General features: G+C 32.0%; 5 protein-coding genes across 5 annotated transcripts; 3 read left to right on the top strand and 2 right to left on the bottom strand.

Annotated features, from left to right (window-relative positions):
* Positions 1-229: 229 nt before the first annotated feature.
* On the top strand, positions 230-745 carry BN7_3812 (uncharacterized protein; the record flags this gene model as incomplete). Its single annotated transcript, XM_011275585.1, has 1 exon — positions 230-745. The coding sequence occupies one exon, from the start codon at positions 230-232 to the stop codon at positions 743-745; it is 516 nt and encodes a 171-aa protein (XP_011273887.1).
* Positions 746-808: 63 nt separating this feature from the next.
* On the bottom strand, positions 809-3,592 carry BN7_3811 (Dipeptidyl peptidase 4; the record flags this gene model as incomplete). Its single annotated transcript, XM_011275584.1, has 1 exon — positions 809-3,592. One exon carries the CDS (start codon positions 3,590-3,592, stop codon positions 809-811), a length of 2,784 nt encoding a protein of 927 aa, XP_011273886.1.
* Positions 3,593-6,658: 3,066 nt separating this feature from the next.
* Positions 6,659-7,582, bottom strand: BN7_3810 (Zn(II)2Cys6 transcription factor domain-containing protein; the record flags this gene model as incomplete). Its single annotated transcript, XM_011275583.1, has 1 exon — positions 6,659-7,582. The coding sequence occupies one exon, from the start codon at positions 7,580-7,582 to the stop codon at positions 6,659-6,661; it is 924 nt and encodes a 307-aa protein (XP_011273885.1).
* Positions 7,583-11,177: 3,595 nt separating this feature from the next.
* On the top strand, positions 11,178-11,507 carry RPB8 (DNA-directed RNA polymerase core subunit RPB8; the record flags this gene model as incomplete). Its single annotated transcript, XM_011275582.1, has 1 exon — positions 11,178-11,507. One exon carries the CDS (start codon positions 11,178-11,180, stop codon positions 11,505-11,507), a length of 330 nt encoding a protein of 109 aa, XP_011273884.1.
* Positions 11,508-12,134: 627 nt separating this feature from the next.
* On the top strand, positions 12,135-12,806 carry BN7_3808 (mitochondrial fission process 1 family protein; the record flags this gene model as incomplete). Its single annotated transcript, XM_011275581.1, has 1 exon — positions 12,135-12,806. One exon carries the CDS (start codon positions 12,135-12,137, stop codon positions 12,804-12,806), a length of 672 nt encoding a protein of 223 aa, XP_011273883.1.
* Positions 12,807-12,854: the final 48 nt, after the last annotated feature.

Here is a 12,854-nt window from a genome sequence, read left to right as displayed (position 1 = left end):
TCGACAGCTACCTGTAGCTTATTATGTGAGGGTCAGAACTTGGTCAATTAATTCTGGACAAATGATTAATGTTGATGTTTTGATGTAAATTTGTTTCCAAGAGTCTATGGATATTTTCAATTTACAGCCCGCGAAAGTAGAACAAAAATGACACACGTATAACTTTCAGCTAACTTCAGTATTTTAGTACAAGCGCAGAAGTTGATCTAAAGGCTCAGAAAAAAGCGAAATGGTTGGTCCTGAGATACCAGAGAAGATTCAAAAGATAAGGAATGAAAGACTAGGTAGAAATACCAAAATTATTGACGAACAAATTTCTGATGACGGAGATTTCGCTGGCCCAAGTCTTGATTATTACAATATCAATGAAGGTGAAAATAAAGCAGAAGAGGAATTGGGAAGGATAAGGCTACAAAAAGCTCAAATTGAAAACCACAAAACTAAAAATATTGATGGAAATGGTTCAAAGCATGATTCATGGATGTCAATGAAACCTGAATGGGCCCAGGAAAATTCATCAAGCTCGAAATCAAAACTCACAAATCATAGTACTGAATCAAAGCAACCATCTGAATCAATAAGGCCTTCGTTACTTGAACAACATAAAGAGAGGAGACGATTAGAAGGTCTGGATAAAAATGAAGGCGTCAAGTACGACTCAAATGAGAGTTTGAATACTGAAATCAGAAAAGAAATTTTCAGAAAGGCATCAAATTTAAATGATAGATTTACAAAAGGTTCATAAAAATACAAAATAATAATAATTATTAAACATTAAATACTTGGTCTTTAGTTCAATTTCTATCAATCATTGACCAATTTTATCAAAATCTCCTTGGAATGCATCTCTCAACCAATTGAACAATTTATCATAAACAACTTTATTAGCATTATGATGATAAATACTATGATCGGAATCAGGGAAAACATGAACGTCATAATTCTCCACTGATTTAATATCCAAAAGATCTAACAGAGAATAAGTATTTTGAATATGAACGTTATCATCAGCAGTACCATGCATGACTAAAAATCTTTTAGCTTTACCTAAATTTTCCACATTTGAGATTTGAGATTCTTTATAACCATCTTTATTATCATCAGGTTTATCCATATATCTTTCTGTGTATATAGAGTCATAAAATAACCAATTAGTTACAGGTGCCACAGCCATACCATATTTAAAAGTTTCTCCACCATCAAATTCTAAAGTTTTCAATGTAGTGAACCCACCATATGACCAACCCCAAACTGAAGTTCTTTCAGTATCTATAAAGCCCTTTTCAATCCATTTTTTAGTGACAGTTGTTATATCCCTTGGTTCCCAATGACCAATTTTACGTTTTGCCCACGATCTATGTTTCCAACCTTGACCACCTGTTCCTCTTGGTTCAATATATAACACAACAGCATCCAATGATGATGATATAGTATCTTCAAATCCAATATCAAATTTAGAGTTCACAACTTGTGAGCCTGGACCAGCATAAAAGTGTACCAATAATGGATATTTCTTCTTTTCATCAAAATTTGGTGGTAAGTATTCAATGACATTGACGTCAAGTGGTGTATCATCATCATATTTATCGACATTAACTCTATGGTATTTCTTTGTTGGTAAATCATATGCACGTTTGGACATTTCCAGCATGGTAGCTAATGATAATAATTTAATCTCATATAATCCTTCAACTTTATACATCTTTTGAGATGGTGTTTCTGGACCTTGATAATTTAAGAAAACATATGAAGCATCTGGTGAAAAATCAGCTTCATAGTATGCTTGTTCTAAGGCATCACCCAATGATGATAGTTCATCTGTAGCTAAATTAATAGAATAAACATGCTTATCAATTGATGATCTTTTATTGGAATGGAAATAGACTGAATCTTTCTTTTTACTATAGCTTATTGGTGAGTTCAAAACTTCCCATTCTCCAGTTGTAAGGAATTTTGGAGTTTCAGTTACTGCTGTTTGGAAATATGCCAAATGATTATAGCCATCCTTAACTAAGACATCAACATAACCCCATGATGAAGAACCATCTCTTGGTGGGATTGGAACAATTTTATTGAATTTTTCAATCCATCCTGAATATTCCTTCCCTGCATCAACTCTATAAATAACTTTACCTTCATTTGTCAAAGGATTAAAATGACGAACAGCTAATCTATTAGATTCCCTATCTGTTTCTTTGACCAAGAAATTTTCTTCATCGATAAATAAAGCTTCATAAATCACGAAATCATCACCAAATTCATTATCTGGTCTTTGAACATCATTCAACTCGCCAGATTCCATATTGTACCATTTTAATGAAACTCTTGGATTTGGAAAGCCTGGTTTTGGATATGAAACATCTTTAGCAATAGGATATTTGGAAGCACCATCTGAGTTTTGAACGTAGTAATCTAAGTGATATTTAGGAACTGATTTTTCATCAGTGCGCATAAATGCAAAATATGCTTCATCCGGGGACCACCATAATGCTTTATCATCAGCAAGGACTTCTTCTTCATAAACCCAATCTGTTTTAGCATTATATATATTATTAGAGCCATCATTTGTAATCCTTTTAACATTTTGGTCTCTAACATCTTTGACGTATAAATCATTATTTTGAACATATGAGATATAATTATACTTTGGTGACCACGTAGCATAAGATACTTTGACTGGTTTAGTTTTATCTTTGGTGACAACTGGAGTAAAAGTTTGATCTTTGATGTTATAAACCCAATAATACGCATTTGAAGAATGTCTATAAATCAATTCTTCATCTGAAGAGACTAATGCTAATGTAAGATCGAAATTTGGTTCAAATTTAGCAACACGATGTTTTTGACCTTCATATTCAAAAGTTAAATCATTTAATAGTGTCTCTTTGTATGAACTATCTGTACCTTTTTCCACTACTATCTTATTATGTGCTCTTGTGAAATGGAGACCTTCATCATTGAACTCGGTAGTTTGAGCTGGTGGTTGAACAAAATGGATATCTGAGTCATATACATAAAATTTACCAGCTCTTATTTCATCCATTGTGATCTTCTTTTTACCTTTTGGAGCGGCTTGTTTGGGGGTTTCAGGTTCTTCTTGAGGCTTTGATTCTGCTTTACCATCACTATCACTATTACTTTCAGGTTTTGATTCTGGTTTATTATCTTCAGGGGTTTCTTTAGGTTTTGCAGCATCAACTGGTTCTCCGTTATTATTATACTGAGCGTCATCAGTTTTTGGTGATTCAGATTCTGGTGTCTTTTCATTTGAGTTATTTGAGGTCTTATTGTTGTAATAATTGGTTATATCAGCCCCAATATTAGTTGTATATATTGCAGTACCAATTGTCCCCACGATGGCTAGTATTAGAAATGTAAACAAAAACTTGCGTTTTTTGAAGCTTCTGAAAGAAAATTTTGACCTTGTCGGGCTTGCGATTGTATCAAATTTGTTTCTAAGAAACTTTGAATCTGAAGCATCAGTTGTTTGAGGAAAGATATCATCTGAAGATGTAGTTATGTTTTGTTCTAAATCCTTGTTGAAAGACTGGCTATCCACCAGCTCGTAGGATCCCTGGTTATCCTTTGGCATTATCCACTATATTCAGCTAGCTTGGAACGAGTAACTCTTGATCAAAGAAAGCCTTTCAATTGAACTTGTACTTTTCGATATCTGGAAACTTTTCAGTGTTGAAGTTTGTCACAATTTCGATGTTTTGAGGTTGACAGTTTTATCACGAACCCTTTGAATGGCGAATCCGGTAATTTGACACACCCAAACACACTTTGAGCCCGATATCTCAACTCTCAACTTCACCGGTTTCATGAAGTTCCAAGGCTACAAAGCTACAAATTGATGGCTTAAGAATGTATTAACGTGTGTTTGATCAACTTTGACTATCAAAGCTAGCATATATAACGGATAGACTTGAGCTTGGTATTCATTTCATAAGCATCGTATTAGGACTGATAACTGATAGCACCGAATGATTCAAAAACAAATACCTCTGAACTTCAAACAATGATACTTAGCACCAGATGATCTTTTTTCAATAGGTATTGGATCTTCAGTTGTTGCTGAAGTGGTTGGGGCCTCGTTCTTTTGAGCTATAGGAGCACCTGTGACTATTAAAACGGCAAATGATGAAAAGATTATTGTATTTGATAACTTCATAATGGCTTAGTTGGTTTCTGAGTATTGTCTTCTGACTATCTATGAACTTCATTTAAATACTTTTTTGGAAATTCCTCATTGCTTTTATACTTGGAATAAGTGCTCAATAAAACTAGTCTTGGGAGTTGAATGTTTGACTATACCAAATGATGAAGTTGGTGATTTTCAATAATGCCTTGAGGACGATTCAATATAAAGTACCTACGTGCTACAAACTATACTTTCTTAATACACTAGTTGATAAGCATTTCTTTCACTCTCAGGATGTCTGAAAAAAAATACTAGCATCCTAATATCACCAAAAGTCGCTAATGATTGGAAGATCAATTACAATATTACACCTCAGGATGATTGATTGATAGCTTGAAATGGCCTCAGGAAGCTAAAGATCATTAAAAACCAGATAGAAAATGTAAATCTTTGACTATTTATCATAAGATATGATCTGATCAACTGACCGTCGTCCTCATCAACCATCATTCCCTCGCTAAACAGCGTACTGGTAGATCAATAAGATTTCTAGCCGACTTTGATCTTCATGACTTCGACTACATCTACAACTGACAGATTTATTGGTCTCTATATGTTGATGTTTTAATAATATATTGATTTACAATTGATCATAAGAAGTATAAAGATATAATATATTATCATAAAAATGTGTGGTATTTAAGAATTGAAGTGTTTAATTATTTCAGATCAGCTTATATTGCTCAACAGGCAGCATATCATCAGCATCATAAATATCAATATTATTCATGCAACACAAGTGTGACGGTCACAATAAGGTCTATCAGGTACTTGAAAACTGTCTCTTTTTGAAGGAACAACAGGCTTAAGTGTTGTATAAGCATTTGGTCCCTTAACTGGTGGTGCACCAGAGACCATCAAGGCAGAAACTGTTGATAGAATGATTAATGATAGTTTCATTTTAAAATATGTTTTCTTTGATCAAATTGTTGATTGTACTAAGAAAATTAAATAAGAAGAAGATTAAAGAATGCAGAATAATTTATGCCTTTTATACTTGATTATTTCAAGTGTAAACTACGGTTTCATTGATATGTTAAATGAGCTTGTTAGCTGAAAGCCCATTATATCCGTATAAGGCCTTTCGAAACTTACAGGCCAAATTTATATTAGGATTTGCCTTAACAAGTCCTAAATCTAATGTTTTTGGGTGTATAGGAAATATGAGCAGATTGAAGTGGGAGAACTTAAGTACTGAACAGATATGATGTCTTTTTATTTAGTACGACTATTATCAAGATGGTAGCTGTTTCATAGACATTTATCTTTTAGGCGAGGAGCGAGGAGCGAGGAGATCATTGGTACAAATTAATCGTGATTCTCCTTGATATCGTAGCTGATCAAGGATCACTTATCTTAATAGAAACAGAGATGACCCCTGTAGTATCCATGTCAGCTTTCATGCATCTAATTTATATCATACCATCTCAAACTCGATATGTGACAATTGTGTCCAAACTTCATCTTGTCTCAATAAAAGACTGTTCGAGATTCGCTATAGTACGGAGGATATATTATAAGAGGTCAATCTGAGAGTCTACTGAGAAGTATACCTAGTATCTTGAGTATAGTACTTAGACCGTATGAATCATGATTCATCAAATTAGCTTGCTCTAGTTTTCATGGGAAAGAATTAAGAATTACTCCTGACGATCATTTCATTAAGACATGCGTGGAAATTCCGTAAAACTGCGAGGATAAACAAGGGAATAAGCACATACTATTTCGAGTTACAACTTACGAGTATCAAGTCTCGACTCTCAACTACGTAAAATCCAAATATATGAATTACAATCATATAATCTAAAAGTGTTATGTGTGGTTTTTGCCTATAGACCCTGCTTCGTTACCACTACAGACTCCACAAATGACATTGATCGAATAGAGAAATTTGTTACCACTCAAGATACGAGATCTCGATTTAAGATAGTATTGTTGATTGTATTGTTATTAAATAGTTTCTATTTAGGGATTCAAGTATTTCAGGATGGACCAAACACATTAATTAAAATGTTTGGCATCATCAAACCTATAATTCGCAAAATAAGAGTATCATGCAGCATATTGATTTTATAACAGCTAGATAATTGTTGATTTATATATGGAATATGGATCTTTACATATATTTTCCAATCATTCGCAAGTGGACAAGTCTTTTTAATCAAGCAGAACTTCTGGTACACCTAATATATATTTTCTTTTGTACTTCAAAACATTTGAGCTGATTGGTACGGAGCTACTACTGTTGGAACATTATTTCTAAATTCATGGTCTCATATTTATATTTGCATTAAGTATCAATTAAAGTGAATAATGTCATAGATATTTAGGAGATCTAAAAGTAAATCTAAAACTCATCAACAATAAACAATTATATATTTAATCATGTGGATGTCTATTCTTTATAATGGCGTTGGGAAACTTTCTTATCTTGCATAAATTAGCCATAAAGATTCAAAAGAGCATGTCATTGAACTCAGGAATCTGTTGGGATGTTTCATCAGTTTTCCTCTCAATATAACATTCATCACAGCCATAAAAATATTTTGAATCAAAAGTGGTACCATCAAGTAAATATCCACAGCTCGCACCCTCAGCCTTTTGGAAGCCCTGGTTCAATGGGTAATCTTGTGTTTCAGGATAGTTTGAAAGATCATTTTGATTTATAGAATAAAGTTGTGATACTATTGATGAACCAGGTGGATTGCTATAATCTGAATATAACGGTATGGAATTTATAGGAGCACTGAATATCATACTAGTTGAAGGATTTTGACTTGGATAATCAAACGAAAGTGATGAATCTGACGATGATGAAGCAGAAGGGTTTTTGTAATTATTCTGATCATTTCTATCACTGGGTATCGAAATTTCTGAATTCGATGTAATTGACCTATTTGAATTTGAAGAATCTGATCCATTACTATCATCAGAAGCTTTAAGGAGCTGAATGTCAGGTTTTTTACACCTCAAGTATTTATGGTTAGAGTTTTGATGCCTTTGTGACTTCTTATTTGATTCAGTTGATAACAATGTGGATATGACTATATTCATATTGAACTCATCTTCATTGATATAAATATTTGGCTCATTGATAAACTGTGAGATTTCAGATGGAGTTTTAGCCATTTTTAACAATTGAGACATTGATTTTATCAATATTGAAACTCTTGTTTCTAACATATCCACATAACTTGAGCTATAAGCCTTCTCATCTTTCTTTTTATTTGTCAAGTAAGTACAAATCTTATTATCTTGCAAGCATCTTGTACATGGCCTTTGACCATCACATTTAGTTTTAGATTTCCGACAACATTCACAAGCTTTGCTTACCCTTTTCTTATGTTGTTTTTTAATAATAGCAGTAACTTTAGCCATTGTTTAAATTTAACTCTATGTGATATCACTTCTTCACACCACCAACTATATCTGCAAAGAGACAACGAACAATAAATGGGAATAATTGTTGTATTTATATCAAGACATAATTATTGAATCCATATGAGGTAATATAATGCAATCAACTGCAACAAGATATGAATTCATAACTAACGATAATCAAAATCCAAACTTTAACCAACATAAAAGCACGAGCTCCTACTCATACAATTCATATAATTGTTCAGAATTAACGCAGCGACAAAAAACTTATAAGAAAGAATAAACTTCAACATCCAATCATATAGCCCTGAAAAAAAAACAGGTAAATACCTATTCTCAACGCCACTAGTATAAAAGACACATTTCTAGTGTTTCGAACTGACTTCTTAACAAAAGCTCAAATGCTCTATGAGGAATCTATCAGTCTTCCAACAGTTGCTTTGAAGATAATATACCTTGCATATGAGTAATTCCCTTCCGGTTATATGTAATATCAAAAGTTTGGAATATTAAAGAATATCAGAGAATAACATCAAATGCATCTAGAAATGAATGTAAATCTTCTAAGCATGGCTTATGAACTATCCATCAAAAATTTATATGAGTACCCAAAGTTATTATTAATAAAATGTTTTAGAAATGCTGCAATTTTCTAAAAAGGTTCATGGTGCCGATTACAGAAAAACTTTTCCAATTCCCATCTAACTTCTGCCTTATATCCCAAAGCTATGAACACGCATTTCGAGATCGAAAAACACAAGTCACCGATTCCATATTTTCCTTTTATGGTCTTTCTTTAATCTTCTTTTAAATTATACTCAAACATCCTTAGAATTTGTCTTAGAACTTGTCGATAAGATGCTAGGTTAGTTAAACTGCAGAACTTCAAGCATCTGAACTTTAATAATGACAACTTCTTAACGTTATGAACAAAGTCTGGATGATAAACTAATGTTTATGAGCAGAAATCACCGCGTGTGTTTGTTCTTGGACATAAGATCTAAGGATATCAAGTCATCTTAACAACTTGAAATATTAACATATGAACCTTAAAAGGGTACAAAACAATCAATAGCTTGCTGGAAAACTGGTGTGATACACCACGAGTTGTTCAATACCTTTCACCCAATATAACCTTGGGTCCATTGAAAATAAATAAATGTTAACACTTTCATTTCATGGAGGACTCGGAATAAAGTGGCAAATGGTCATGAAATAAAGATTTCCATTATTTTCTATCAATTTCCAGGTAAATTATCAAAAATATCACAAAATAATTTGGCATTTCCTTCATTTGACCATTGAAATAATCATCAGCATCGGTCAAAACATCATGGTAAGCTAATAGGTCCAAACCTGGTGATGGTGATGCTTTATTATAAATGCTTTTTAGTTGGTGAGGAATTCATAGGTTTAGTTATGCTTTGAATTTGGTCTTTATCAATCAAGTATTCATTGAGATAGATGCTGGATAGTGTGAGTTCACGGTAAACTTGAGTTCAAAATCTTGAATAAACTTCAAGTGATGTTTGAGTTTTGCAGATTTGTAACAAGTCATCCATGGGTAGCACGAGGAAAGAATATGATGCTAAACTAACATTGGTAGTCAGGAATCATAGCAGTTGAACCATTATCAGCTTTTAAAATTAACACCATTCATAATCAGCAAATACCATGATTAATAACCGAAACTACCACTTAATTATAGATTCATGAAGATTACTCACATCATAAAAAACACATGTAACACAGATTTTGGAAATCACAACAAGGACAGGTTTTGAATTTTATTGGGAATCATCAAGTACGAAACCATAACATCAACTTCAGCAGCACCAACAATTATTTTCAAGCTATGTAACATCTTTCCACCAATATAATATCATCTATTGAATCATTATCAGCTCTTTTTAATATCAACAGCACCATGTTTTGATAATCATAAAAAGTTTGTCATATTGTCATATATTTTCATTCTTCTTGTTACCAATCTGGATATAGAAAAAAATTCAATACCACTGAGCTTGAATACCCTTTGACACCCAATGTTATAGCAATACAGATTAAGTTTCTGTATAAAGCAGCTATAATGTTTTGTGATCTTTATAGAAGTTGTTGATATTGTTGAACATGTATAAATATGCTATTAGTTTTAAATTGAAGCTTCTAACAGGGTGATACTTCAAAATGATCTTGGATATAATCCTATTTTGCTATTGTTCTTAATGATGACTTTTCTTTGCTCTGGTCCACTGAACATTTGATCATATGAACTTCTATTGTTATTATTGACCTGTTTATATATTTGAGGTATTGGGTCTATAGAATCTCATAGAAATCAATTAATTTTCTATTCGCGGGAATATTGAATATCAGGATTCGGATATTTCAAATCAAATATGATATTGACTTTTGATATTGAAGATACGGTACGTGATGAACCGGTGCTGTACAACTAAATTTCTCTTCCAATGCTGGTTTTGTTTTTTTTTAATTAGATGGGTGTCATCGTCTTAAAAGCTAATAGTTTAAACTTTGGTTTCACCTTGGGCAAATATCACATTTTTTAACATAATTTTTTTGATCACTAATTTTTCCTAAAGCTTTGGAATATAAAATAGAGATCGTCTACAAATCCCTGTATAAAGCTTAGTCTATGTGATACCTACGTCAATCTATTATACAACAAGAAATAGTCTGTGGTATTGTGGTTTAACTCACTAACTAAGCACAAATCTAAATACATGCTTGAACTTATTGTCATTAATATTTTAGATATTTTAAAGATAGTATCAGGTATTGATGACAATAATATAGCTCTGTTTTTTTCATTCCCTCAAATATCCATAATCGTAGACTTAGATCTGGTTTAATCTATTCACTCCGATCCAATTTAATTGATGTACACTATTAGTAGTATATATGGCGCTATGGCATGCTACATATCTAGAAGAAAAACTCAAAACATCAATTCATGAACGATAAAGAATCAGATATTACTTGACCAATACCATTTGATATCATCAATATGAACATAATATCTCGATTCTAGCTATACTTCTCTGATTGATATTGTTTTTGTATTAACAGTGGACGTTTGATCATTGATTTTATATACTTCCTCTGATATAATAGAGTCGTATACAATCAATTAAAAGTCAAAGGTCCTATTAAATGAATGTGCCGGCAAGCAATAATATAATTTTCAACTTTCAAACGCTTCGAATTTCAATTGCAAAATATTTTCAATTGACTTATGGACGTATGCCATGAAGAAATCAAATTGTGAACTTATGAACAAATAACAAATGAAACAAAACAACAATTAAAGTAGAAAAGTAATCAAAAATTAAAAAATTCATTCTTTTTTCTCTTTATATATTTGTTTTAAATTTGAATTAGCCGCCAACTAGTATAATTAATTAACCCGCGAATATAATTGTTGCACTGTTGTTCCGGGTAAATATTCGCGAATTTTTAGTTTTTCATAATCAAGAAAAAATTAATATACCATAATGAAAAACTATATGGTGTCAATTGAAAGATTTAATTGGAAACCTACACTAGATATAAATCAACAAATTTATTCACCATGTCCAACACATTATTTGATGATATTTTCAACATAACGGATGTCGATGCCGCAAGATACAACAAAGTATCACGTATAAATGGTACTTCTTCAACTTCATCAGATATTAAAATTACTTTAGATATAAATTCAGATTTATTCCCAGTTACATCAGGTGAAGCATTAACAATCACATTAGCTTCTTCATTAGCATTAGATGACAAAAACAAAGATACTACTGGTTCATGGAGAGCTCCAAAAGCTGGTGAAAAATCATTAGCTGATGATTATGATTATGTTATGTATGGTACTGTTTATAAATTTGAAGAAGGTTCAGATGATAAAATGTAAGTTAAAACCTCCCAAAATATTATGTTTATCATTTCGATTATACTAACTTTTTCAACTTATAGGTCTGTTTATATCTCATTTGGTGGTTTATTATTATGTCTAGAGGGTGGTTATCGTCATTTATCAAATTTGAAACAAGAAAACATCTATTTATTAATCCGTCGTTAAGTTATCATATTAACTTTTCATAATAGAATAAAAGCCATGATTCAAAATTTTAAAATAGTACAAAACAATAAAATGTATAATAGAGCATAGATCAAAGTTGTAGTGGATACATCATATGAAGCACACAATCCCTCATTTGAGAAGCTTTAAAGCCCTTCGTTCAAGATATGTGAAGATACCTTGTCTTTAATTAGTTTGTATTACAGTTCTATTTGAACCTCGTTTTATCATGTTTTTCAAAAATCAAACTCGGTTTCTTCGGTATTAAACAGTTTAAAATTGTAAAACATTCCTCGATAGTTTATATACCAAAAAAGTCTCGGCCGAGGATAAAAACCAGCATCAGATCCTCCGAAATTTCATAAATTGCGATCAGTATCATCAACTTAGCCAACTGAAACAACATTTATAGCTAACAGCTAGCCTAAAAAATTCAATTTACTTAATCAAGAAAACACAATGTCAAAGGATTCAACATCAACACAACTAAAAGAAATTGCAGAATCAACAAAACCTGGTATTTTAGATGATTCAGATTCAGTTGATTCAAATGTTCGTTATGCAGCTTATGCTAACCGTTTAAGAACTATATTTTTAGCATCACATCGTTATGTTGCTTATACTTCAGATATTGGTGAATCATTCCGTCCAGCTGTTCCACCAATTGCTGTAAAGGCATGTTATGGTATTTCATGGGCTTATATCTTAGGTGATGTTTCTTATGAAGCATGGAAGGCAAAATTAAGAAAAGAAGGTCGTTATATACCAGGTTTAAAACCTTGGGAAACTGATAAAATTCCTGAAAAGGGTGATTTCACTGCACAACAGTTAGCTGAATTAAATAAATTACCTGATTGGAGATTAGTTGGTCTTGAAAGAGGTTTATTTCAAAGTATTGCTAGTATGGGGTTACCAGCTTTTACTATTCATAGTGCTGTTAAATATGCAACAAATTATGCAAATAAAAATATTAAAAATGCTGTATTGAGAACTTGGGGTCCTATTGGGTTAGGGTTAAGTATTGTTCCTGCTTTACCTTATCTATTTGATAAACCTGTTGAACATGCTTTAGGTTATGTTTTCAAAAATTTAGAAAATTATCTACATAAAGATGAGCTAAAATTAGAATAAGTTATGTCATTGAAATTGAATTAAACGTCGTATATATAGAAGAAATTA

Source organism: Wickerhamomyces ciferrii, contig 00116 (assembly GCF_000313485.1).
Source record: "Wickerhamomyces ciferrii WGS project CAIF00000000 data, strain NRRL Y-1031 F-60-10, contig 00116, whole genome shotgun sequence".
Classification (NCBI taxonomy): Eukaryota; Fungi; Ascomycota; class Saccharomycetes; order Phaffomycetales; family Wickerhamomycetaceae; genus Hansenula; species Hansenula ciferrii.
Note: the sequence above shows the minus strand (reverse complement) of the source record. Positions and strands in the feature narration are given on the sequence as shown.